Below are 24,420 nucleotides of genomic sequence, written 5' to 3'. Positions count from 1 at the left end.
GCGGAGCTTTGTGTTGGGGCCTTCGCGCCTTCCGGCGTCACCTGTGGGAGTGTGAAAGGCAGACTCTATCTGGATTTTTCCCAGCACGCCACACCGGTGGTTCCGTGTGCTGACCGAGTGGCTCGGCTTCTCCCGACTCCGCTGGGCACCTGCCACACTGTTTTCCTCACGGTTTTGTTCATGGTGGTTTTGTCGTAAGTTCTGGTGTCGGCCAGAACCAATTTCTTTTTTTGTTTGTTTTTGAGACGGAGTTTCGCTCGTCGCCCAGAGTGGAGTGCAGTGGTGCGATCTCAGCTCACTGTAACCTCCGCCTCCTGGGTTCAAATGATTCTCCTGCCTCAGCCTCCTGAGTAGCTGGGATTACAGGCGCCTGCCACCACGCCCAGCTAATTTTCGTATTTTTAGTAGAGACGGGGTTTTGCCGTGTTGGCCAGGCTGGTCTCGAGCTCCTGATCTCAGGTGATCCTCTCGCCTCTCCCTCCCATAGTGCTGGGATTACAGGTGTGAGCCACCGTGCCTGGCCTCTTGTTCTTTTTAAACCTGCCCTGATGTTTTCTCCATGATGCATGTTGGAGTCAGCCTGTCTGCTTCCTTTAAAAATCTTGCTGTGATTTTGACTGGAATGTGTGGAATTCCTGTGTTTTTGAGTCAGTGTCTCTCTGTTGCCCAGTCTGGAGTGCAGTGGGACCATCACAGCTCACTGCAGCCTCAACCTCCTGGGCTCAGGGGATCCTCTCAGCTCAGCCCCCCAGGTAGCTGGGACCACAGGCACGGGCCACCACGCCTGGCTCAGCTCATTCCCCCAGGTAGCTGGGACCACGGCACAGGCCACCACGCCCGGCTCAGCTCAGCCCCCCCAGTTAACTGGAACCACGGCATGGGCCACCACGCCCGGCTAGTTTTTGTGTTTTTTTGGCGGAGACCCTGGGGTTGCACCACGTCGCCCAGGCTGGTCTCGAACTCCTGGGTTCGGGCGATCCGCTCCTCTTGGCCTCCCGGAGTGCTGGGATTACAGGCGTGAGCCACTGCACTAGGCCATGTTGAATTTCTAGATTAATTTGGGACCCTTAGGGGCACAGAGAGGAGGGCTGGGCCAGTTGGTGGGAGGAGAGGCCCCTCGGGCTGCTGCAGTTCCAGTGCACGGAGATGGCCTGCGTAGAGGGACAGAGAGCTCACCGGGGGTCCCTCCAGGGAGGAGAAAGGGTCAGGCAGGTGCCAGCTCCTGTCCGTCGGCCTGGGGCTGCATGATGGCAGGGGCCGGTGAACCGATGACCCCTGGGTGTCCTGTGACCTTCCGTGTGTGGGGCTGATGCCGCAGAAGGTCAGGTGGCCTCCAGGGCTCCGGGCTCTAGCCTCAGGCTCCTCACGGGACTGCACTTCTTCTGCCTTTCAGATTGTGTTTAGTGTGGACCCCTCCGAGGGCAGCCGTGGTTCCTCGGCAGGGCTGGGGGCCTTACAGTCCTATAAGGTAGGGGCCACCTCCAGGAGGCAGGTGGGGCTGGGGGTTCTGCGGTCCTGAAAGGTCAGGGGCTGCCCCCAGGACATGGGCGGGGTCTCTACACTCCTGGTCCTGTCCCCTCCAGGTGCACATCCATCCTGATGTTGGTCACCGGAGGACGGCTCAGCGGTCTGATGCCTGGAGCACCACTGCAGCCAGAAAGCGAGGTACGGACCTGGGCCCACACTCTCCTTGCCCGCCCGGGTGTGGTGCTGAGCACCAGCATGCCACAGGCTAGGCACACGGCCAGCCGTGGTTCTCCTGCGCCCCGGGCCTGGCCACCTTCTCCACGTCCAGGCCAATCCAGAGCGTTCTCCTCGCTGTCCCTCTGAAGGCTGGAGTTACTGAGAGACACGGCAGAGGGCCTGATGGCACCGGGACCTGCCCAGAGTCACCTGGTTGGTGGCGGCAGAGCCACAGCCCAGCCAGGCCTTTCTGCTGGGACACGCGGGTTTAGGCCAAGGCCGTCAGCACGGAGCCCCACGGTGAGGCACAGCTTTCCCTGCTGCCTCCACCCAGCACCTGGCCGGGCCAAACCTCAGGGTCACGTCTGAAGGGGACCCGACTGGCCCTGCTGTCCAAAGCCCCTGGTGCGCTCAGCCCCGAGGCGTCCCCCACATGCCTTGTTGGCTTCCTGTGCTCTGTGGTGGCTTTGAGGAGGTGCTGCCGGGGGCCTGTGTGGGTGGGGCCTGTGAGTGGGCCCTTGGCTCCCTGTCCAGAGTCCTGTGGTTCTTGGAGTGTGTCCGGCCCCACCCGGCCATGTGGTGTCCAAGGCGGGGCTTCATGGCGGCAGCTGTGGGAGCTGCTGCCCATTCTTGGGCTCCAGTGGGGCCTTGCCTCTGGGCTTGGTTCGTCCCTCTCTGGAACGTTCTTTCTCAGCTGCTGTCCGGCCCGCGGTGGCACGACGTGGCCCTGGCTGGAGCAGCCCCCGCGTGGTTGCTGTGGTTGGTCTGCCTGGCCGAGCTGGAAGGGGAGGGCTGGGAGGGCGTCAGGGTTGCGCGGCTTGACCCCTGCTCGGTGGCGAGGCCTCTCCCAGCAGGAAGTGTCCGTCCTGGGGGGAGACCAGTGCCCCTCAGGCAGTTGGGGTTGTGGAAGGCGGCGCGTGCCTGAGCAGCTGGTGCACAGATCCTGAGGGCCTGGAATCTCTTTGTTCCATTGACCTCTGACGTCACTTGACTTCTGAGACGCAGCCACTCCCTGCGTTGGGCGTCTGTAGGAAATGGGGTCCTGGAGGTGGAGGTCGGGGAAGTTCCCCCGTTGCAGGGCACACTCAGCCCCAGGAAGCGGCGTGACCTTTGCTAGGCGAGGCGCCTTGTCCCTGCTGACCCCGAGTCACAGCGTGTTGAATTCCTGGTGGCCAGTGCCCAGGTTCAGTCTCCTCCCCAGGCTGCGGCCGCTGCGCTCAGTCTGTCCAGCACTTCTAGGAACTTCCTTGGAACCAGTGCCCTGTTCGCTGCTGACGCCACTCAGAGGCTTCCAGGCGGAGTGGGGAACTCGCACTTCCTCTTCTGCGCGTCCATGGAACGTCGGGACGCTGGCGCGCGCTTCCCATGCGCTCTTGGCGGGATGAGCTTCTTGCCCTGAGCCGCATGTCACAGTTTCTGCAGAAGTTTAGGGTTGGAGTGGGCTGACCTCTCTGGAGGTGTCCCCAGCATCTGCCTGGGGTCTGCCTCCTACTCCCAGGACCCCCAGTCCCCCAGAGGGGACCCCAGCTGGCAGACTGCGCTCACACTCAGGGCAGCCTCCTTTGTTCTGACTTCTGCATGCTGGGCCTGGGTGGCTGCGGTCCGCTCACTTGCTTGATGCCAGTGGGTGAGAGGGTGATGGGCAGAGAGGCAGGCGGTCAGGCCCTCAGTCCTGTCCTCACACCGTGTCCCCCGCTCCCTCCACCCCACAGGGAAGGTGTTGAGCTACTGGTGCTTCAGTCCCGGCCACAGCATGCGCGAGCTGGTCCGCCAGGGCGTCCGCTCCCTCATCCTTACCAGCGGCACACTGGCCCCGGTGTCCTCCTTTGCCCTGGAGATGCAGATGTACGGGCCACCCCTGCCAGGGGCCTAAGCACTGGTGACGCCTGTGACGTTAGTGGGATGGGAGTGCTGGGGGTCCCCATGAGCCGGGGTGCTGGGGGTCTTGGGCCTCACTGGGGGTCTCGGGCCTCGAGGGCTAAAGGGGCGCTGGTGTCCTTCCCCACTGTCTGTCCCTCCGGCCACGCTCAGCCCTTTCCCGGTCTGCCTGGAGAACCCACACATCATCGACAAGCACCAGATCTGGGTGGGGGTCGTCCCCAGAGGTCCCGATGGAGCCCAGTTGAGCTCTGCATTTGACAGACGGTAAGGGCCTGTCCCTGGGCCCTGCTGGGGTGCGAGGTCGGGGAATACTGAGCCCTGAGGCCCTGAGCAGTGGCCTCTCGGCTCTGTGCAGGTTTTCTGAGGAGTGCTTGTCCTCCCTGGGGAAGGCTCTGGGTAAGTGCCCTGCACACCCCAGCTGTGCCCATCCTGGATCCTGGACCCCTACCCCCAAGAGCTGGTAGGGACCCCTGCAGACGCCCCGCCCGGCCTTGACCCCAGCCCCTGCACTTCCAGGCAACATCGCCCGCGTGGTTCCCTACGGGCTGTTGATCTTCTTCCCTTCTTATCCTGTCATGGAGAAGAGCCTGCAGTTCTGGCGGGTATGTCTCCCGTGTCCTGGGTGGGGTGGGTGAGGGCAGGGCTGGAGCACGAAGCAGGCAGTGGCCACAGCTCCTGCCCTCGTCGGATCAGCGGCCTAACCAGGGCTGCCATGTCCCTGCCTCTTCCTCCCACAGGCCCGCGACTTGGCCAGGAAGATGGAGGCACTGAAGCCGCTGTTTGTGGAGCCCAGGAGCAAAGGCAGCTTCTCCGAGGTCAGCACTTCGCTGGGGCTCTGGGTCTGCTGCCCCCTCGTGCCTCCCCCGCCCCTCACAGCTTCCTCGAGGCTGACCACCGGCCCTGACCACGGGCTCTGGCGGCTCCCAGCTGCCTCTTCAGGGCTCCTGTGTTTCCTTCCTGGCCCTGAGTGTTGCCTTTTATCTTACAAAGCCCCCAGCACCGGGCAGGGTGTGGTGACAGTGGTCCTCCTGTCTGAGTAGCTATAGCCGGCGGCCACCCTGGCCCTGGGATTCCCCGTGTTTTCTGGGAAGCACTGAGCAGGCGCGGGATCAGCCTGGGATCCATGCCAGGAAGAAGTTTCCAGAACCCGGTTGGCCTTCCTGGCTAGGACAATCCTTCATCTTGGAGGATGAGATCTGGGTCTCCCTCATGGGGGAAGAAGGGGCCGGGGTGGGCTTCAGGCTGAGCCTGACCAACTTTCCTTCCAGACCATCAGTGCTTACTACGCAAGGGTCGCTGCCCCAGGGTCCACTGGCGCCACCTTCCTGGCGGTATGCCGGGGCAAGGTGAGCTCTCTGGGGCCCTCTGTCCTGACCCGGTTGCCTGTTCCCTGGTGGGTGCTCATGGCTCCCCAGCTGACTCTGGGCCCTGGGGGCTGCCTGGTCCCCTCCTTGGGTCCCACAAGAGCAAAGCACTGGTGGCCCTGCTGGGAGCGTGCCCTGCTCTGGGTCAGGGGCAGGCAGGATGCAGGAGGTTCCTGGCCACGAGAGTTGGAGGTGGCATCTGGGAGCTGTGGACCCCAAGTGGGGTCCTGACCCATAGATGGGGCTTCCTCCCACCCCTGGGTGGGGTTGGAGCCTCGGAAGGTGGCTGGGCTGGGTATGGGGGCACCCAGGGGAGAGGAGCCCCCATGGCCCCAGGCAGCTCCCTGGTGTGTCCCCTAGGCCAGTGAGGGGCTGGACTTCTCAGACACAAATGGCCGTGGTGTGATCGTCACGGGCCTCCCGTACCCCCCCCGCATGGACCCCCGGGTTGTCCTCAAGATGCAGTTCCTGGACGAGATGAGGGGCCAGGGTGGGGCTGGGGGCCAGGTGAGTTACAGCAGGGCGGGGCTGGGGTAAGGCAGTCTGGCGACTGAGCCCCCCTGTGACCAAGGGAGCCCCTGTGACTGAGCCCCCTCGCCCTCCAGTTCCTCTCTGGGCAGGAGTGGTACCGGCAGCAGGCGTCCAGGGCGGTGAACCAGGCCATTGGGCGAGTGATCCGGCACCGCCAGGACTACGGGGCTGTCTTCCTCTGTGACCACAGGTGCGTGCAGTCCGGGGGCAGGTGTGGCGCCAGGGGACACGCCCACATCCCACTGGGTCCCTGGACTCTCCTTCCCCACATGAGGCACCGTCTCCCCCAGAGCCTCTCTGGCGACTCGGGGTCAGCCTGAGGCCCCTGCGGCAGATGAGGGTCTTCACTTGGGTGAACTGAACCCCTGAAGCGGCTGTGGGCAGGGCAGCAGGGCTGTGGCCACCCCCCAGGTTCGCCTTTGCTGATGCCAGAGCCCAGCTGCCCTCCTGGGTGCGTCCCCACGTCAGGGTGTACGACAACTTCGGCCACGTCATCCGAGACGTGGCCCAGTTCTTCCGTGTTGCCGAGCGAACTGTGAGTTTCTGCCCAGGGAGGGGATGAGGGTGTTGTCCCCAGAGGAGCCAGAAATGGACCCACCCACCCCCAGTGGTTCTGCAGATGCCAGCACCGGCCCCCCGGGCTGCAGCACCCAGTTTGCGTGAAGGAGAAGATGCTGTCAGGGAGGACAAGTCGCCTGACCCCCTCCTCTCCACCAGGAAAGCTAAGAGTCTGGACCTGCATGTCCCCAGCCTGAAGCAGAGGTCCTCAGGTGCAGATGGCCAGTGCGGGACACGCAGTGTGGGGTGGGCGGGGCGGGCGGACTGGGGCGGGCCATGTGGGGCAAGCAGTGGGGCGGGCGGCACCAGGCGCCCAGGGAGTAGGCGGCTCACCTGGCTTTATGCACTGCTCCTCTCACCTGCAAAGGCTGTGTCTCCCTCCTAGGGTGGGGTCCCCACGGGCTGGAACCCTCCCCTACAGGCAGAGAACGCCTCAGGCAAAGACGCCCCCCAAGGCTGGGACTCCCCCTCATAGCAGGGAGGACACCCACAGGCAGGGGCCCCCAAATGCTGGGACCCTCCCTCAGGAGGGGCTTCGTCACAGGCAGGGACCCCCAGCTGGGGCCCCGCGGTGGGCTTCACTGCACACTCGGGTACTCTGCAGGATCACCAGCTGCCGGGGACCCCGAGTGTAGCCTGTGTGTGGAGTATGAGCAGGAGCCAGTTCCTGCCCGGCCGGGGCCCAGGGGGCTGCTGGCTGCCCTGGAGCACAGCGAACAGCGGGCCGGGGGCCCTGGCGAGGAGCAGGTACAGTTCCAGGGCCTTGGGATGGACACAGACTCTCTGTCTCCTGAGGCCAACCCCACCCCGCCCATCTGACTTCAGGCACCTCCCCACACACCCCTGTAAATCCCCTACCTGTCGGGCGGGCAGGCAGGTGAGGGATCCTGGCTGCCTGGCTGTGTGTGCCTTCCACTTCGCCTCACCCACAGGCTGCTGGTTCCCAGGTGGTGCATGCCCTGGCCCTCAGCGGATGCCCCCACATCACTTTGATTCTCTGGCAGGTCAGCTTGGCTCAGGGCACTCAAGATCGGGTGCCCCTGCCCCTGGCTGTGCCTGAGGCTGGCCTTTCTCCAGGAATGTGCTGCGGTTGGGACCCAAGTTCCTTCTTCCTTGGGGCCTTTTGCCCCAGAAGCCCATAATTTCTCGGGCCAAGCTGAAGCTTTTTTTTTTTTTTTTTTGAGATGGAGTCTTGCTCTGTGGCCCAGGCTGGAGTGCTGTGGCTGGATCTCAGCTCACTGCAAGCTCCGCCTCCCAGGCTTACGCCATTCTCCTGCCTCCGCCTCCCGAGTAGCTGGGACTACAGGCGCCCGCCACCTCGCCCGGCTAGTTTTTTGTATTTTTTTAGTAGAGACGAGGGTTTCACCGTGTTAGCCAGGATGATCTCGATCTCCTGACCTCGTGATCCGCCCGTCTCGGCCTCCCAAAGTGCTGGGATTACAGGCTTGAGCCACCGCGCCCGGCCCTAACCCGAAGCTTTCTCCCTGCTTCCTGCTGGGAGCCATTCCCCTCTTGCTGCCTGTCCCTGCCCTTCAGGCTCCTGGAGTGAGCCCCTGGTACAGGCACCAGGCACCTGTGTCCCCTTCCTGCCAGCCCCTCGCTGTGGTCGGACTGTCCTTCCTGGATCTGCTCTTACGTGTCACCACCTGTGAGCCTCATGAGCCGCTGGCGTGACTTGGACAGGACCAAGTTGTGGGACTGTCACCAGGGTGTGCCATGCCCCATCCCCCGACCTTCGTCTTGGCTACTGCTCAGGGCTCCTTGGGGCCATCTTCCCTGTGGGCCCAGGTGCTTTGGCGCCCTGGAGTGTGTGGTTGGAGCCACAGCTGTGTCCTCCTCAGGCCCACAGCTGCTCCACCCTGTCCCTCCTGTCTGAGAAGAGGCTGGCAGAGGAGCCGCGAGGAGGGAGGAAGAAGATCCGGCTGGTCAGCCACCTGGTGCGTGAGCTGTCCCTGCATCTGTGCCGACCACCATAGACACGTGTGGGAACCTGGCCCTGGGTGCCCCCAGCCAAGTTGGGATGTGGGCCCGATGGGACCAGGGAAGTTACCTCTGGGAGCTGATGTCCAGGGCGGCTGTGATGCTGTCGGCCCAGGGGCTCAAGGGCAGCTGGGATCAGGCCCCACCCTTGGACAGGCTTGGTTTGGGGGCTGCAGCACTGGGTTTGGCCCTGGCATTTCCCTCAAGTGTGGACGTGCACCTGCCTCCTGCGAGGGGGGCAGCCCATTCCCAGCCTTGGATGAAAGAACCGAGTATAGTCGGAGCCAGGAAGCCCCCTGCCTGCTGGAAAGCCCCGAGTGTGGCAGCCTTTGTCCATGTCCCTTGGCTTCTGGGAAGAACTGGGTGGTGCCCAGGCAGGGCTGGTGCCATCAGGAAGTGGGCGGCTGCCGAGGGGCCTGGGCTGTTGAGGGCCTGGGTGGGGGGGGCCTGGGCTGCCCTGCCTTGGTTTCCACGTTTCCGTGTTGGTCTGGGGTGTGTGGAGAGATGGGCACTGCTTGTTGGGGAGCCCCTCCCTGGGAGCTGCCATCCTGGGAGCCTCAGCTGCATCTGCTGTGGGGCGGGGGCTTTAGGGAGAAGGAGAGAGACGGGCCCTGCAGGACCCCCAGCTTGAGGGAGAACCAGTCTACCCTTTGCCCATTCGCTGCCCTCGGTTCCCTGCCAGCCTCTCACCGTGTGACCCAGACAGGCCCGGCCCCGCAGCTTTCTTCCTGCAGCACCTCCGTGTCCATCCAGCCAACCAGTTTCTCAGGCAGCAGCTCCCCCTCAGCAATCACTGTCCCAGGGAACACTCAATGCTCCAAGGAAGGTTCTGCAGCCCCAGGGACGAGATGATGAGGCTGGCCCTGATGGAGCCTCGGGCCTGTGTCCTGCAGGAGGAGCCCGTGGCTGGCGCACAGACGGACAGGGCCAAGCTCTTCATGGTGGCTGTGAAGCAGGAACTGAGCCAAGCCAACTTCGCCACCTTCACCCAGGCCCTGCAGGACTACAAGGGTTCCGATGACTTCGCCGCCCTGGCCGCCTGTCTTGGCCCCCTCTTTGCTGAGGACCCCAAGAAGCACAGCCTGCTCCAAGGTGCCCATCCTGAGGGCAGTGCTGCCGCTGTGTGTGGGTGGGGGTCATCTGGGTCCAAGTTGTCTCTGTTCTCTAGAGAAAAGGGGGCAGATGGGGACAGACACCCCTTCCTCTACAGGCTTCTACCAGTTTGTGCGGCCTCACCACAAGCAGCAGTTTGAGGAGGTCTGTATCCAGCTGACAGGACGGGGCTGCGGCTATCGGCCTGAGCACAGCATTCCCCGAAGGCAGCGGGCGCAGCCAGCCCTGGACCCCACTGGTAAATGGGGCCTTGGGTGGGACCCTCAGACTCCTCCGTGGAAGGCACTGGAGTCCTGGGCTGGTTGGGGTGGGTATCCCTGAGGCCCTGCCTCTCTGTTCCCATACGGGAGTGATGGGGGCCACCCCCCACCACCAGCAGCAGTATCACTTGTTGGGGAGACCCTGTGCAACTCCATGCAGGGCCCTGCCCTTCCCACAGCCCCTGACCCCTACGCACAGCCCTGTCCAGCTGCCGCACGTGTCCCCTGCCCCCCATGCACAGCCCTGGGGAGTCCACTGCACACGCCAGGGTCCTAGACCCCTAGACCCCTGTCCTCCCGTACTCCCTACTTCTGCCTTTGCCTGGGGTGGAGTCCAAGCCTCCAGAGGTGGGAGTGTCTGTGTTCGTGCTTGTTAACCAACAGCCCCCATAGAGTTCCATCAGTGCAGGGTTCACCCAGCGGGGAACCTGACCTGTTGGGAAGACCCCAGACCCCTTCTGGGCTTGGTACCCACCCTGGGGCTCTGACCTCCTGAGCAGGGCTTCAGCCTGCCCGCCACTGTTCCAGCCCCCATCCAGCAGTTGGTGTCTCCTCTGCTGCCCCTGGCACCTGGGTGTGTGCCTGCCTGGGTTTTCCCACCCTGCTCTGAGGTGGGTGAGGCCTGGCCTCCCCAGCCAGCCCTTCCCCCTCCCCCGGGGAACTTTCCAGGTGCTCGGGACCAGCTTTGTGGCTCTGCATCTCTTCATCAGGAAGGACAGCGCCGGATCCCAAGCTGACCGTGTCCAAGGCTGCAGCCCAGCAACTGGACCCCCGAGAGCACCTGAACCAGGGCAAGCCCCACCTGTCACCCAGGCCACCCCCCACAGGTAGCTGAGTCCTGAACTGTGTGCAGCCTGCGACTTGGTGGGTTCCTCAGTGGCTTGATGAGGCTAACACTTGAGTGTTGCCTGAGCCTTTGAACCGGAGGTGCCAGTGGAGCTGCCCCTGTGGGGAGCCATCTCCTGGTGGGGGCTGCTCCTGGTTCTGTACCCCGTAGTTGTCCTGAGCAGCTCTCCAGGAGTTTGTGGGAGGAAGGGCAGGCAGGGTGGTGGGACTCTTAGCCCTCCACCCCAGTGCCACTCTGAGCCATGCTACTCCCACACCAGGAGACCCTGGCAGCCACCCACAGCAGGGGTCCAGAGCGCCCAGAGCAGGGAAGCAGGGCCAGCGCGCCGTGAGCGCCTACCTGGCAGATGCCCGCAGGGCCCTGGGGTCTGCAGGCTGTAGCCAGCTCTTGGCAGCGCTGACAGCCTACAAGCAAGACGATGACCTCGACAAGGTGCTGGCTGTGCTGGCCGCCCTGACCACTGCAAAGCCGGAGGACTTCCCCCTGCTGCAGAGCAAGTGGCCTGGGCGTGGGAAGCAGCCAGTGGGGTGGGGGCAGGGGGCAGGATGGGGGCCGTGCCGGGTCTGAGTGAAGCTCCCTGCAGGGTTCAGCATGTTTGTGCGTCCACACCACAAGCAGCGCTTCTCACAGACATGCACAGACCTGACCGGCCGACCCTACCCGGGCATGGAGCCACCAGGACCCCAGGAGGAGGGTCTTGCCAGGCCTGCTGTGCTCCCCCACGGGGCTCCCCAACCAGGTAGGGTGCTGGCCTGGCTGCTCCTGACAGCGCCCCAACCGCACACAGCCCTGGGAGGGAGCAGCAAAGCCCCAGGCTCCCCTCAGACTCAGTCTCCGTCTCCAGGCCCCTCACGGTCCGAGAAGCCGGGAAAGACCCAGAGCAAGATCTCAACCTTCCTTAGACAGAGGCCAGCAGGGACTGTGGGGGCGGGCGGTGAGGCTGCAGGGCCCAGCCAGTCCCCAGGACCTCCCCACGGGCCTGCAGCATCTGAGTGGGGTGAGCCTCATGGGAGAGACCTCGCTGGGCAGCAGGCTGCGGGAGCTCCGAGCGGGCCCCTCTCAGCAGGCTGTGTGTGCCAGGGCTGTGGGGCGGAGGATGTGGTGCCCTTCCAGTGCCCTGTCTGTGACTTCCAGCGCTGCCAGGCCTGTTGGCAACGGCACCTTCAGGTTGGTTGGTGCCTGGCCACTACAGTTCCTGCTGGGTGTAGCCCCAGGTGGTGGGCTGGTGGCAACACCTGGCAGGTGTGTCCAGTGGGCCGGTTGTCTCACAGGCCTCTAGGACGTGCCCATCCTGCCACACCGCCTCCAGGAAGCAGAGCGTCACGCAGGTCTTCTGGCCAGAGCCCCAGTGAGTGCCCACAGTGGCCCTCAGCACACCTGACGTGGCTTGATCACCTGCTTGTCCAGCTCTGGTGGGCCAAGGAACCACCGAACAGAATAGGCCAGCCCATGCCTGCCTGCCTGACGCACTGCGCTGGGACCGGATCTGGGCCTCCCTCTGAGAAGCCCTGAGCTACGTTGGGGTCTGGGGTGGGTCTCTGGGAAAGTGCTTCCCCAGAACTTCCCTGGCTCCTGCCTGTGAGTGGTGCCACAGGGGCATCCCAGCTGAGCCCCTCACCAGGAAGGAGGAGACCCCCGTGGCATGTGTCCACTTTTCATCACTTTTCACAGGATTCTCTAATAAAAGTGCTGACAGTGCCCCGGACGGTGTCTTCGTGGCCTGGGCTTGGTGGTGGGAGTTGAGGAGAGACAGGGAGTTGGCACAGGCCCCTCGTAGCCTGCCTTGTGACACTACTTCCTCCACAGTGGGCTCAGCCCTGCCTTCATCCTCACTGCTGCAGCCAAGCTGCAACTGGGGGGGAGATCCACCAATACATCAGCTGCCTGGGCTGGTTGCTGGGTCAGGAGCTGCCCCAGGTGCTGAGGAGGGCGGTTCCCTGGGTTCCCTGGCTGGTGAGGGGCCCCTCACAGAACCACCCTTGGACTGAGCTCTGGGGAGGGATGGTACCAGGTGGGTGAGGGGGGCTGCCTGGGGAGGGAGGAGTTCCCATGGGGCGTGGTGAGGCTGGCCCAGCCCTCTCCCTGCCCATATACGGCGGCAGCAGGACGGGCTTGGGGATTGGGCAGTCCCTCCACAGGCGGACTGAGGGCAGAGGCGGCGGCATGTTGGTCAGGCACAGCAGGATCCGGTGTCCGCGCTGAGCCACGCTCTCCCTGCTCCAGCAAGGACCATGAGGGCGCTGGAGGGGCCGGGCCTGCTGCTGCCGTGCCTCGTGTGGGCGCTGCCCACCCTGCTGCTGGTGCCGGCCGTGTGTGGAGCAACAGAGGCACCCACTTACCCCTGGCGGGACACAGAGACAGGGGAGTGGCTGGTGTGTGCCCAGTGCCCCCCAGGCACCTTTGTGCAGCGGCCCTGCCGCCGAGAAAGCCCCACAATGTGTGGCCCATGTCCCCCGCGCCACTACACACAGTTCTGGAACTACCTGGAGCGCTGCCGCTACTGCAACGTCCTCTGCGGGGAGCGCGAGGAGGAGGCACGGCCTTGCCACGCCACCCACAACCGCGCCTGCCGCTGCCGCACCGGCTTCTTCGCACACGCTGGTTTCTGCCTGGAGCATGCATCGTGTCCACCTGGCACCGGCGTGATGGCCCTGGGTGAGAGCTGGGCAAGGGGAGGGGCCCCCAGGAGTGGTGGTCGGAGGTGTGGCAGGGGTCAGGTTGCTGGTCCCAGGCTTGCACCCTGAGCTAGGACACCAGTTCCCCTGACCCTGTTCTTCCCTCCCGGCTGCAGGCACCCCCAGCCAGAACACGCAGTGCCAGCCATGCCCCCCAGGCACCTTCTCAGCCAGCAGCTCCAACTCAGAGCAGTGCCAGCCCCACCGTAACTGCACGGCCCTGGGCCTGGCCCTCAACGTGCCAGGCTCTTCCTCCCACGACGCCCTGTGCACCAGCTGCACTGCCTTCCCCCTCAGCACCAGGTTACCAGGTGAGCCAGAGGACTGAGGGGGCAGCACGCTGCAGGCCAGGCCCATTTGTGCCCTCACTCCAGCCCCTGCACGTGCATCTAGCCTGAGGCATGCCAGCTGGCCTTGGGGAAGGGGCCACAGTGGATTTGAGGGGTCAGGGGTCCCTCCTCTAGATCCCCACCAAGTCTGCCCCCTCAGGGGTGGCTGAGGATTAGGATCCGAGCCAGGGCAGAGCCTCCCCTGGGGAGCCTTGGAAAGGTGGGCAGCACTCTCCTAACTGTCCAAGCGGAAGGTGGCTGCCTCCTGTGACATGGGGAAATCGAGGCCCGATGTTAACTCTCCTAACTGCCGAGAGGAAGGTGGCTGGCTCCTCTGACATGGGGAAACCGAGGCCCAATGTTAGCCACTGAGAAGTCACAGTTACCAAGTCAGGTTCGGTCCATCTGCAGGTCCCAACCAGTCCCTTCCAGTGGCCCAGGAGCCCTAAGACCCTGCCTGGGCCCCCTTGCCTCTCCCAGCCAAGCTCCGAGTGGCCATTCCTGCCCCCACGCCTTTGCTCCACCATGCTGACGGAAGGCTCCTGCCCCATCTCCAGTCCCCACCCTTGCACTGCCCTCTTCAGCACGGCTCACTGTACAGGGATTTCTTTCTCCTGCAAACCCCCTGGGTGAGGCCCAGAAAACAGGGTACCCAGCAGGCCCCCACCAGTATCTGCGGGTGAAATGAGGGGACCGCTGCCTCCCCACCCACTGCAGGAACTGAGGAGTGCAAGCGTGCCGTCATCGACTTCGTGGCTTTCCAGGATATCTCCATCAAGAGGTTGCAGCGGCTGCTGCAGGCCCTTGAGGCCCCAGGGGGCTGGGGTCCAACACCAAGGGCAGGCCGCGCAGCCTTGCGGCTGAAGCTGCATCAGCGGCTCACGGAGCTCCTGGAGGCACAGGACGGGGCACTTCTGGCGCGGCTGCTGCAGGCACTGCGCGTGGCCAGGATGCCCGGGCTGGAGCGGAGCGTCCGTGAGCACTTCCTCCCTGGGCACTGATCCCAGCCCCCTCGCCCCCCTTATTTATTCTACATCCTTAGCACCCCTCTTGCACTAAAAGCGGCCTTTTTTTAATAGAAGAAATGAAGTTTCTTAAAGCTTTTTTATAAAGCCTTTTCGTAAAACTGGTTGTAGTTGCACAGCTGCTGGGAGGGCAGCCGGGGACACCTGAGCCGCCTGGTGTGCCCAGATCCCTCAGGCCGCCATCAGAACTATTGCCCGGGGCTTCCCCTACCTCAGACCCTCCCAGGGAGGATCAGTGGGAGTGCCTCCTCTACCCTCCCGTTGGCTGTGGCATGTGGCGGGGGCCCCGAAGCTCAGGGAGGGTCAAGGCCTGGGAGGGTACCATTGCTTGAAGAACAGGACGGGGCTCAGGCCAGCCCCAGTCGCCAGGGCCCCACACTAACCCCCTCTTTTGAATTCCTCCCACTCCCAACTCACAGGGGATTTCCCAAGAGGAGACCTGCCAAGACCTCCTCCAGGCCTCCCATGCTTCCTGGGAAGTGCAGCTTTTCCCCTTTGGGGCAGGCTCTGAAGCCTTCAGATGCATCCAGAGCAACTGGGGGCCTGCCCCGGCCACACTCCCCTGCGTGGCCAGTTTCCCGTGGCTAGAGGCCCCGCCCCCTAGGTCCTGGGAACCAACCTGCAAAACACACACAGGGTCCCCTGGAGACGCCACGGGGACTTCCAGGGCCCGACTCCCGTGAGTCACAGCCCCGCAGCTGCCGCGCCACCCCCACCCTGACTCATGGCCCTTCCCAGCAGCTCCTCCTAGGCCCCCCACGTCCTTCCCACATCCGCAGGAAGGGAGTGTCTGGACTCTCCAGGCTCCAGACCCACCTGGGGAGCCCCTCACCTGCCCACCAGCCCCGTGCCACCGTCACCGTATCCAACAGCCAGGAGCCAAGCCTCGGCCCTCCAGGAGGGAAGGGATGGACAGAGCCACACTTGCCGTCTTTATTTTGCACTCACCCTAGGCAGCACTGGGCAGGCGGCTCCTGCCCACAGCCAGACTGAGGAAGAACAGAGCCCTCGGCAGGCCCAGTGGGGGGTGTGCAGGGAGGGCCCCAGGATCAGCCTCACTCCCAAGCAGGGGACTCAGGCCCAGCACAGCACTGACACAGGGTCCCCCAGAGAACTCCTCCAGGAGGTTCTCTCCTGGCTGGGAGAGGGCTCTGGACCCCCACAAACACTCCCCAACTTGCAGGGCTGGGGCACAAAAACAGCCACTCCCAGCAGAGGCCCCCTCGGCTTTTTTGCATCGGTCAGCTCCCTCCCAGGGGATTAGGATGAGGCAAAGCCAGGCCCAGGTGTGGAGTGTATGTCTTCCCTCCCAGGCCTCCTCGGCTCTGTCCCGTGGCTGCATCAGAATCCAGGGCCCCCGCTGGCCTTTGGGGACATGGCCTGGGTCTTCCTCAAGGCAAGATCAGCCCCAGACCACCTCCAGGGTCACAGGGCACAAGCCAGAGGGCAGCCATGGCGGACTGGCCTCCTCCTTGATGGGGTGGACATGCAGCCACGGAATCTCCCAAAGGCCCCACAGGGTTGTCCCCAGGCAGTCCAAGCCAGCCTGAGCACTGGAGCCCCAATTCCCAACCAAGTCTCCCTCAGACCCCCCCAGACAGGGCCCAGAAAGGCCACCACCGTGCCCCATGGAAAGGCTGCCGCCAGAGGGCGCCAGCCGGGCGGCCAGACTCCCCTCCAAAACCTCCGGATGCCTACACTTTTCCAGACGTAGAGGAAAGTTTGTCTTCGAGAAAACAAAGGAAATGGAAGCACCCCAAAGCAAAGCAAACCCACCCCCCAGATCAGCAGCATGTGAGCCAACAGGCCACTCCTCCAGCACCAGGGGACCAGCCGTCCTGACGGCAGCGCGGCCACGCCTACGTGATGTCCCTCTGCCGCGGCGGCCGGTGCACGTTCCGCACGACACACTTCACCATCCACTCGATGCCCTCGCGCACCCCTTTGCTGTGAAGACAGGGGGTGTGAGGGGGCCGGCCTGGGTCCCCAAAGCCCCTGCAGGTGCAGCTCCACTCACCCCGTGAGGGCCGAGCAGGCCTGGGTCAGGCAATCCCGCCTGCCGATCTTGCTGGTGCAGTCACTGAAGGCCGTCTTGATGTCAGGGATTGAGAGGCACGTCTAGGGGAGGCAAGGCCATGAGGAGCAGCCCCCACGTCAGGGCCCTGTCCTGCCTGTGGGCCCGGGACTCTCAGAAGGGCGTATGCCCTTCACCCAGGAGAACAGGCAGAGCTCCACGAGGGTCCCAGTGTCTCCCCCAGAGGCCACAGCGGTGAGGACCCTGTGCTCACCCCAAGGCTGAACGTGGCTGGTAGTGCCTGGGACAAACGGTAGACGTCCACACCGCTCCAAGGAGTCCACCCCCATCCCCTTCCCGGGGGACACCATGAGGCACCGAGGGTTGAGGCCTCCTGGGCAGTGGTGGAGGCAGGTCCCAGGGGCCCACACGGCTGGGAGTAACGGAGGGGTGGGAGCCCTGCGTTGGGCCCACATGGCCAGGGATGAGGGAGGGGGAAGCCCTGCGTCAGTGATGGGGGCAGTCTGCAATCATGGTGACTTCTGCTCACAACCACCTGTCCAGTCCTCAAAAGAGCAGCCTCCCCTCCTTTTTCCTCTGAGGGGAGACCCCTCCCCATACCAGGTGGCCCTCTTGTCGGCTGAGATTGTGGGGGAGGCCAGCCCTACAGGCTGGGGGCAAGAGAGCCACCCCAGAGAAGGCGGGCAGTAAAGATTCACCCTGGCCCTCTGGACGCCGCACTGCTTCTGTGAAAGCCACTCCAAGAGGACAGCAAGAATTCAGTGTGGCCAGTGCTCCAGGGGACAGCAGTACCTCAGAGAGGTCTTGAGGGGCTGCCCTGGGGGTGGGGCTGGCACAGATGCTACCTCCAAGGGTAGCAGGAACAAGTGAGGGTCAGCTGACTCCCACCAGGGCCCCAGCATCACTTCTTTGAGCTCTTGAGTTTCATCTGGGTTTCGGCACAGCTCAGTCATACGCTCCTGAGACACGGCCGCCCTTCAGGGGAGAGGTGCCCTGCGTGGCAGGAAGAGGCCTACTGGGCGTCTGCCCCGAGGTGGGAGAACCTCCAGGGCTGGCAGCAGCAGGTCCGGAGAGGAACCAGGCTTGGGAAGCTGCCGGGGGCAGGGCGGGCCTTGAGAATGGCTCTGTGCCCCCAGGTGGTCACTGGGCCTGGGGTGTCTGGGTGCACATACTGCTCCCCTTGCTATGGGGGAGTCTGGGGACTTAGGAAGCTGCTGCAGGAGACAGGGGTGGGGCTCACCTCCACATCCTGCTTGTTGGCCAGCACCAAGATGGGGACACCGCACAGCGCCTCGCTGGTCACCACCTTCTCTGGGGAGGGCAGGAGAGGCAGTGCCTCACACCCAGCCTCCTGCCTCTGACTGCCCTGGGGCCCACAGGCATGGACGCTGACAGCTGCTCCCTCTGCCCCCGCATTGCCCACGAGGCAGGAGCACTTCTGACCAGACACTGAGCCAGCCCCAGGTACAGAGCTGCCCAAGCTGGATCTGCCCCCACTCACCATCCACCCCTCCCAGAACAGCCAGGCCACACTCACCGAATGCCTGCTTGGACTCGGCCAGCCTCTCCTCATCGGTGGAGTCAATGACGTAGATGACGCCGTGACACTCCGCATAATACTGGGAGGAAGCAGGAGATGGGGCTCAGTCCCCACCATGCCAAGGGCCAGGCCTGTCATGGCCACTGTGGGGGGCTCACATGAGGAAGGGGCAAGAGAGCAGCTCCCACTTGCAAGACCCTTCTGGGATGCATTCCGGGGTTCTGGGGAAATCTGGTGGAGGTGTCCCCAGGCACTGTTCCTAAGAACCTGCCTGCAACCTTTGGCCTGATGGTGGCCAGAGAAAAAGGTGAAAGACAGGGATTGGGCCAGGCATGGTAGCTCACAATTATCCCAACACTTTGCGGGGCAGAAGCAGGAGGATCCCCTGAGCCCAGGAGTTCACAGCCAACCTGGGCAATGTAGTGAGACTTTGTCTCTACAAAAGCTTATGGTAATGCACGCCTATAGTCTAGCTACTTGGGAGGCTGAGGTGGGAGAATGGCTTGAGCCTGGGAGGTTGAGGCTGTAGTGAGCTCTGATCATGCCACTGTGCTCCAGCCTGGGTGAGAATGAGAGACCCTATCTCAAAAAAAACATAGGGTTTGGGGGCTTGAGGAACACAGACCACAGCCTGGCCTGTCGAGGGAGTACACCTGTGGGGCTCTGTGCCAGCACCTCGTGCGGGGAGGGATTGTGGCCATGCGGATGACAAGACTGACCAGTGCCATCTACAAAGCGAGCCCTCCCTGCCAGGACAGGGCCAGAGTCACTGAGCTCAGACTTTGCAGGCTGTGCTGGTCAGTCCTGGGCTCACTGGCGACACTGCTGGTCAAGACAGGGCACAGACCCTGTGGCCTTGGGTATGAGTGCCGAGCCCCGGACCAGATGAGTGTACCTCTATCCCCATCAGAAAAGAATACAGGAAACTCCGTGTCCACGTGGAGCAGACAACAGCTCACATTTGCCACTTTGCCTCCAGGCTGTGCCAGCTCTCCTGCCTGGGCATGAGGTCTCAGAGACCTGGAACTGGATGCTGACCAGGTCGGACAAGCTGGTGGTCAGTGTGTTAAGACACACACACCCCTGAGAGCGCGAGAAGTCAGGAGGCACCACCCAACTCTCCAAAATCCTTAGGGTGTCCGAGCAGGGAGTACCAGGCAACCCCATCCCAGTGCCAGACAAGCTTGTGCACCTGCACTTCTCACAGTGGAGAAAGAAGCCCAAAGCCAGGCATCCTCCAGGGTTCTGCAGGCAGCGAGGCCCCCCCACACCCCCAGGAACTTCTCTGGCCTACAGGCAGGTGCCACACCCAGACCACCAGCCCCACAGGGGAGCCTGCAGTGTGGAGACTGTCTGCTGCTGACACCCAGGAGCAGGCGGACCCTGAGGCGGAGACCTCTGTGGCAGGAGGGCCGGCTCTGTGGAGGCTGCAGCAAGCCCAGTGAGAGAATCCCCACATGGCCCCCGGGGCTTCTGAACAGGGTGGCAGAAGGTTCATGTGCAACCGGGTCCTGGACCATGGGACCACGTGGTCAGAGCCACCCATCACACCTACCAGGCACAAGGTGCACAGCCCAGCAGGGCTGCAGTGAGACGGGAGTGGCACCTCAGGGCTGAGTGCAGGCAGGACCTAGAGCCCCACGCCCCAGTGGAGGCGTCACAGCAGTGGTCATTGTGTGGTACCCCACAATGAGGGGAAAGAGGAAAATGTCCAAGCATGGCTCCTGGCTGGCCAGCTGACCCCAGTGGAGCAATCAGAGGGACTGTGGGTCTGAGTTTTTCTCCCCAGCAGCAAAGGGAGCTCCCCAACTGCCAAGTGCCAGCCAGCCTGAGAGACTAGTGTCACAGCAAAGAACCCAGAAGCTGCCGGGCACAGTGGCTCAAGCCTATAATCCCCAGCACTTTGGGAGGCCGAGACGGGCGGTTCACGAGGTCAGGAGATCGAGACCATCCTGGCTAACACGGTGAAACCCCGTCTCTACTAAAAAATACAAAAAACTAGCCGGCCGAGGTGGCGGGTGCCTGTAATCCCAGTTACTCGGGAGGCTGAGGCAGGAGAATGGGGTAAACCCGGGAGGCGGAGCTTGCAGTGAGCTGAGATCCGGCCACTGCACTCCAGCCTGGGCAACACAACCAGACTCTGTCTCAAAAAAAAAAAAAAAAAGGACCCGTGCATGCCGACCCAGGGTCCAGCCCCAGGACGAGGCCAATTCCCAATGATAGCCCTTTCGCTCTGCACAAGGATGTAGGATACAGGAACCGGGGTGGGAGCAGAGGCCTCCCTTCCGGTCCCTCCCAGGGGGGTCTCTGCTGCTGATCCTCCCAGCTCTGGGCTCAGCAGGGTCAGGAGTCCCAGCCACTAAAGCAGCACATACTCAGCTGACACGCTGAACGATGAGCCACAGCTGCCTCATGGGCACGAAATGCACCTCATATCTAGGAGACCCTGGTGGGCAGGAGACGGGGCTGCCATCCCACAGCTGGGGACCCAGAGAGCCACTGGCCCCACCAAGGTGGCGTCTGGAGAAGGGCTCAGACTACCAGGAAATCACACCCCAGCAGAAGCGGTAGTGAATTGGGGGGACAGTCAAGGAAGAATGCAGCCCTAAGACCAGCAGCAAGGATGAGCTATAGTGGCCCCCTTAAGTCTCCCTCTTCCAGTTTCCCCTTAAGAGAGACCCTCGGGACCTTGGAGGAACCCCTCTCCAACGTGGAAGTGTGGGTCCATGCAAGGCTGTGGCTGCGGCCAGTACAGGCGTCTGTGGCCCCACGGTATTCCTGCTTCATGTTGGAGAACACTGTACCAGCGGATGGCCTCGTTTTGGTTTCTGTGGGACCCACTCTGGCTGCAAAGAGCCATGCTGCCAGGTCACACCTGCCCAGGGCAGCCCACACTGGGGACCCACCAGGCTGTGGTGTGAAGTCCCGGCCAGCCTGGCCCCACATGGCACAGCACAGCCAGTTCTCCTCCAGGGCTCCCTGCTGGGCCAACCACAGCTCCGCAGATCCTGCTGCCTGAACCGACCTCTCCTCTCCCATTCTCGCTGCCTTCCTGATGCCGACCCCCAATATGCATCCTGTACCTCAACCTGTCTCGGCATCTGTGCCTGAGACACCAGCCTGTGACAAGATCATCATCATCTGTGTCCCTCCCCAGCACGCTGGGCACCAGACCCAGGCTCTGACTCAGCTTGTCCCATCTGACTACACTGGTCCTCCAGGATCTATCAGAGATCACTTGGCCATGGGAGAAATGCCCTCTTGGCTAGAAGTCACGGCAGGAGGGGACACTTCGGTGGGGCCTAGGAAAGGGGAACTGGGATCAAAAAGGAGATCAGGACCTGGGCACTCAACTCTAGCGCTGGCGGCTGGCAAGCATCAGGGCAGCCAAGGCACTGGGGCCGCCCCACACCCACTGTGCCAGCCTAGGGCAGGGAGCCCCAGGAAGCCACAGGCTCTGCCCTGCTCAGTGCTGGACTCAGTGCCTGACCCAGGCTGAGAAGGAGAGAAACTGTAGTGGGGGGGGGGGGGGCACCACACTGGGATCTCAGAAAAGCCCAAAACCCGCGTCAAACGAGGAGACCGCTGCTGCGGGACCCTGAGGAGTCTTCCGGTGACCACGGAAGAACGAATGTTAAGCTAGAACTGAGGTAACCCCGTCGTAGAACTGAGGTAACCCCGTCGCAGAACTGAGGTAACCCTGTCGTAGAACTGAGGTAACCCCATCGGGGAGAGGCAGCCGTCGTGCCTTCCTCACATCTGGCTGGTCTTTGCCATTTCTGTGTCCTGGTGGTGAGCAGCAAGATCTCTAAGCTGAAAGGAGGCACTCACTTTGGGGGAGTGCAGGGCCCCCGGGTCCCCACACTTTTTCTTGTCCTGACTGAGAAAGAAACAGACTGCCCTGACCTCTCTGACCTGGCCAACGAGGTTTCCCTTAGGCTCAAACCCAAGCCAGGGTTTGAACATTCCCAGACACTTGTAAGATGTTTAGGTTGTTAACATAATGTTCAGGCTTCAAAACATTGAAAGAAATTAGCCCCAGCCCTGAACCCAATTCCTTAAATTCTCGTTTAAACGCCACACCCTGCTCCCCCAGCTTCAGGCACGACCAGTGAGCACACCCTTCCCTTTGCTGGTCACCTGAGGATGCCGCACTCTGTCAACAGGTTCCCCTAACGTGTGCCCTGACCTGAGGATGCCCCACTTTGTCAACAAGTTCCCTAATACATGCTCTGATCTGATCGCCTTGGCGTTTAGTGATTCTTTCCTTGGAATCTCCAGTGGCCCCATCACAGGGAACTCCCAAGTAGGCAACTCCCCTACCATCACTTTTGGGGCAACTTTAGCTAAGGGTTCGGCTGGGACAAACCAGGGAGCCACTCGGGAACCTGGGACGGGACCAGAGAGAAACCCCCAGGGACAAAGTGGGTAATGAAAGTTGCTAGGCCGGGCACGGTGGCTCACGCCTGTAATCCCAGCACTTTGGGAGGCCGAGGTGGGCGGATCACGAGGTCAGGAGATCGAGACCGTCCTGGCTAACACAGTGAAACCCCATCTCTACTAAAAATACAAAAAATGGCCGGGCGATGTGGCTCAAGCCTGTAATCCCAGCACTTTGGGAGGCCGAGACGGGCAGATCACGAGGTCAGGAGATCGAGACCATCCTGGCTAACATGATGAAACCCCGTCTCTACTAAAAAAATACAAAAAACTAGCCGGGCGTGGTGGCGGGCGCCTGTGGTCCCAGCTACTCGGGAGGCTGAGGCAGGAGAATGGCATGAACCCAGGAGGCGGAGCTTGCAGTGAGCCGAGATCGTGCCACTGAGCTCCAGCCTAGGTGAGAGCGAGACTCCGTCTCAAAAAAAAAAAAAAAAAAAAAAAAGATGCTGAAGAAGGACCCAAAGGGTGCCCTCTGGAAAGAAATGGCACTGAAGGGCTGGGGGGGGGGTGGTCCTGACCAGGGAGTCTTACCTTGTCCCACAAAGACTGCAGCTCTTCCTGCCCTCCTAAGTCCCAGAACATGAGCCGAGCCTTTCCCACATCCACAGTGCCAACTGGGGAGAGGAGGAAACAGGCAAGGCTCGTGACCTTGGTTCTCGACACACCCAGTCCCAGCTCTCCCCGGGGATGGAGCAAACCATGCTGGTGCCACTCAAATGAGACTTGAAAGGGGACTGACAGGGCTGTGGCCACGGGCCAGCTGGACTGTGAACGTCACGGCATCCTCAAGGCCCCAAACCCACAGCCTGCTATTTAGACCCCTTACTGTTTAGACCCCTTACTGTTTAGACCCACGGTGGTGGTGATTTTGGATAGACTCATTCCCTTGTAGTTCTTGTTAAACCGGGTTTTTGACTGCTCCAGGAAGGTCTGAGGAGAGAGGGAGAGGCAGACACATCAAGTAGGGGCTACACTGGCTTCCCAAATATCCTTACTCAGGCCTGTTCCTTAAGAGAGAAAAACAGAAACAAAGCAACACTCTGCTCTTCAGGAAACTGGTGGTGACAATCCTGTCGTCTCAGGTGAAATTTGGATTCCATCTGGGTAGTGAACATGCAGCTGACAGCACAAAACCGAAGCGGGGGCCACCCAGCCGTGGGAAAGGTGCGGGCAAGGTAGTGGGCACTCACCGTCTTCCCAGCATTGTCCAGGCCCAGGATCAGGATGCAGTACTCGTCCTTCTGAAACATGTACTTGTACAAGCCCGACAGCAGCGTGTACATCCTGCCCTGGGCCCCCCGACATAGGTCAGTGTGCAGCCAGAACGCACCTCCCCTGCCCCGGGCTTCTCCACGGGGGTCAGTGGCGCCCCACGCCCAGCCGGCCGCTCAGGACGAGAGCCTGGGGGCCATTCCCGACTCTCGTCCCCCTTCCACCTCACCCCGTAACTCCTCCCAGGCCGGCCGCCACTCCGTCCTTCCGCTCACAGCAATGACTGCGATCTTTCCGAATCCACAGCGGCTCCGGTCCCTCCCCTGCTCGCGGGACCACCCAGCCGGGTGTTCACGGTGAGCTCCGCTGCGCTCCCGCCCTCCCCCGAGGTTTCGCTCCCACGCTTCACGCGCGCGGAACGGGGAACACACTCGCTGCACCCCGCCTGGGCCCCCGCGCCCCACCCGGGAGCAGCGAGCCGCCGGCGCGCTCCCCAGGAGCTCCCCGGGACGCCCCATCAACCCATTTCTTAAAACGGGGACGGCCCGCGGGGAGCGGACTACAGGGCGGGTGAGCAGCGGCCCGGCTGCTCCCGGAGGCGGCGCGCGGCGGGCAGGGAACGACTCTTGCGGAGGAAGAACCCGCGTCGGGGACCCTGGCTACGGCCGCCCCATGCCGCAGCCACCAGGTTGGAGGCTCGCCGACAAGCAGCTAAAGCTGGTTCCTGTCACACCTGCGTCCCACCCCGAGCTCTGGGCCGCCCCTCGGGCCTCGCGCCCCACCGCATAGCCTGCGGCCTACCTGCGACCGCCGCGACCTCGGAGCCGCCGCTGCTGACCCCCGCGGACCTCCGCTGACCTCGCGCTAACCCCGCGCGGCGCCTGACGGGACGAGAGCCGGCCTTAGGGAAGGAGCTGAAACGCTTCCCGGCGACCTCCGCGCTCCGC

The 24,420-nt window shown here is 62.9% G+C and overlaps 3 protein-coding genes across 17 annotated transcripts in view; 2 read left to right on the top strand and 1 right to left on the bottom strand.

Annotated features, from left to right (window-relative positions):
• The window catches only part of RTEL1 (regulator of telomere elongation helicase 1), a 35,570-nt gene extending 23,648 nt beyond the window's left edge, over window positions 1-11,922 (top strand). For 6 of the 10 annotated variants that reach the window (XM_030914468.1, XM_010365233.2, XM_030914473.1 and 3 more), the window contains 21 exons: window positions 1,394-1,468; window positions 1,584-1,665; window positions 3,396-3,528; window positions 3,715-3,828; window positions 3,920-3,960; window positions 4,081-4,166; window positions 4,302-4,379; window positions 4,833-4,910; window positions 5,289-5,435; window positions 5,534-5,649; window positions 5,871-5,994; window positions 6,079-6,229; window positions 6,622-6,764; window positions 7,859-7,954; window positions 8,891-9,089; window positions 9,208-9,348; window positions 10,081-10,197; window positions 10,477-10,710; window positions 10,801-10,956; window positions 11,062-11,384; window positions 11,489-11,922. In XM_030914468.1, the coding sequence (XP_030770328.1) occupies window positions 1,394-1,468; window positions 1,584-1,665; window positions 3,396-3,528; window positions 3,715-3,828; window positions 3,920-3,960; window positions 4,081-4,166; window positions 4,302-4,379; window positions 4,833-4,910; window positions 5,289-5,435; window positions 5,534-5,649; window positions 5,871-5,994; window positions 6,079-6,229; window positions 6,622-6,764; window positions 7,859-7,954; window positions 8,891-9,089; window positions 9,208-9,348; window positions 10,081-10,197; window positions 10,477-10,710; window positions 10,801-10,956; window positions 11,062-11,384; window positions 11,489-11,569 (2,715 nt within the window). In that variant the 3' untranslated portion in view covers window positions 11,570-11,922. Of the gene's footprint in view, window positions 1-1,393; window positions 1,469-1,583; window positions 1,666-3,395; window positions 3,529-3,714; window positions 3,829-3,919; window positions 3,961-4,080; window positions 4,167-4,301; window positions 4,380-4,832; window positions 4,911-5,288; window positions 5,436-5,533; window positions 5,650-5,870; window positions 5,995-6,078; window positions 6,230-6,621; window positions 6,765-7,858; window positions 7,955-8,890; window positions 9,090-9,207; window positions 9,349-10,039; window positions 10,198-10,476; window positions 10,711-10,800; window positions 10,957-11,061; window positions 11,385-11,488 lie in introns of those variants that run through there. The other 4 variants (XM_030914471.1, XM_030914472.1, XM_030914474.1 and 1 more) reach the window with 4 other exon arrangements.
• A 32-nt stretch (window positions 11,923-11,954) lies between these two features.
• On the top strand, window positions 11,955-14,341 carry TNFRSF6B (TNF receptor superfamily member 6b). Its single transcript, XM_010365232.2, has 3 exons — window positions 11,955-12,872; window positions 13,009-13,203; window positions 13,939-14,341. Exons 1-3 carry the CDS (start codon window positions 12,449-12,451, stop codon window positions 14,220-14,222), a joined length of 903 nt encoding a protein of 300 aa, XP_010363534.1. The 5' UTR covers window positions 11,955-12,448; the 3' UTR covers window positions 14,223-14,341.
• A 764-nt stretch (window positions 14,342-15,105) lies between these two features.
• Window positions 15,106-24,416, bottom strand: ARFRP1 (ADP ribosylation factor related protein 1). Of its 6 annotated transcripts, none has more exons than XM_030914483.1 (9): window positions 24,275-24,402; window positions 23,703-23,796; window positions 23,452-23,550; window positions 23,104-23,191; window positions 22,793-22,875; window positions 17,819-17,900; window positions 17,522-17,592; window positions 16,264-16,364; window positions 15,106-16,193 (listed from the first exon to the last, which is right to left on the bottom strand). In XM_030914483.1, exons 3-9 carry the CDS (start codon window positions 23,542-23,544, stop codon window positions 16,106-16,108), a joined length of 606 nt encoding a protein of 201 aa, XP_030770343.1. In that variant the 5' UTR covers window positions 23,545-23,550; window positions 23,703-23,796; window positions 24,275-24,402; the 3' UTR covers window positions 15,106-16,105. The 6 variants fall into 6 exon arrangements, 5 of the variants coding, with proteins under 5 accessions (XP_030770343.1, XP_010363542.1, XP_010363540.1 ...); XM_010365240.2 differs by having other exon boundaries at window positions 23,452-23,545; window positions 24,275-24,396; XM_010365238.2 differs by lacking the exon at window positions 23,703-23,796 and having other exon boundaries at window positions 23,452-23,545; window positions 24,275-24,416.
• Between the last annotated feature and the right edge of the window lie 4 nt (window positions 24,417-24,420).

The sequence above is a fragment of the Rhinopithecus roxellana genome, chromosome 13, assembly GCF_007565055.1.
Source record: "Rhinopithecus roxellana isolate Shanxi Qingling chromosome 13, ASM756505v1, whole genome shotgun sequence".
NCBI classification, from domain to species: domain Eukaryota; kingdom Metazoa; phylum Chordata; class Mammalia; order Primates; family Cercopithecidae; genus Rhinopithecus; species Rhinopithecus roxellana.
Note: the sequence above shows the minus strand (reverse complement) of the source record. Positions and strands in the feature narration are given on the sequence as shown.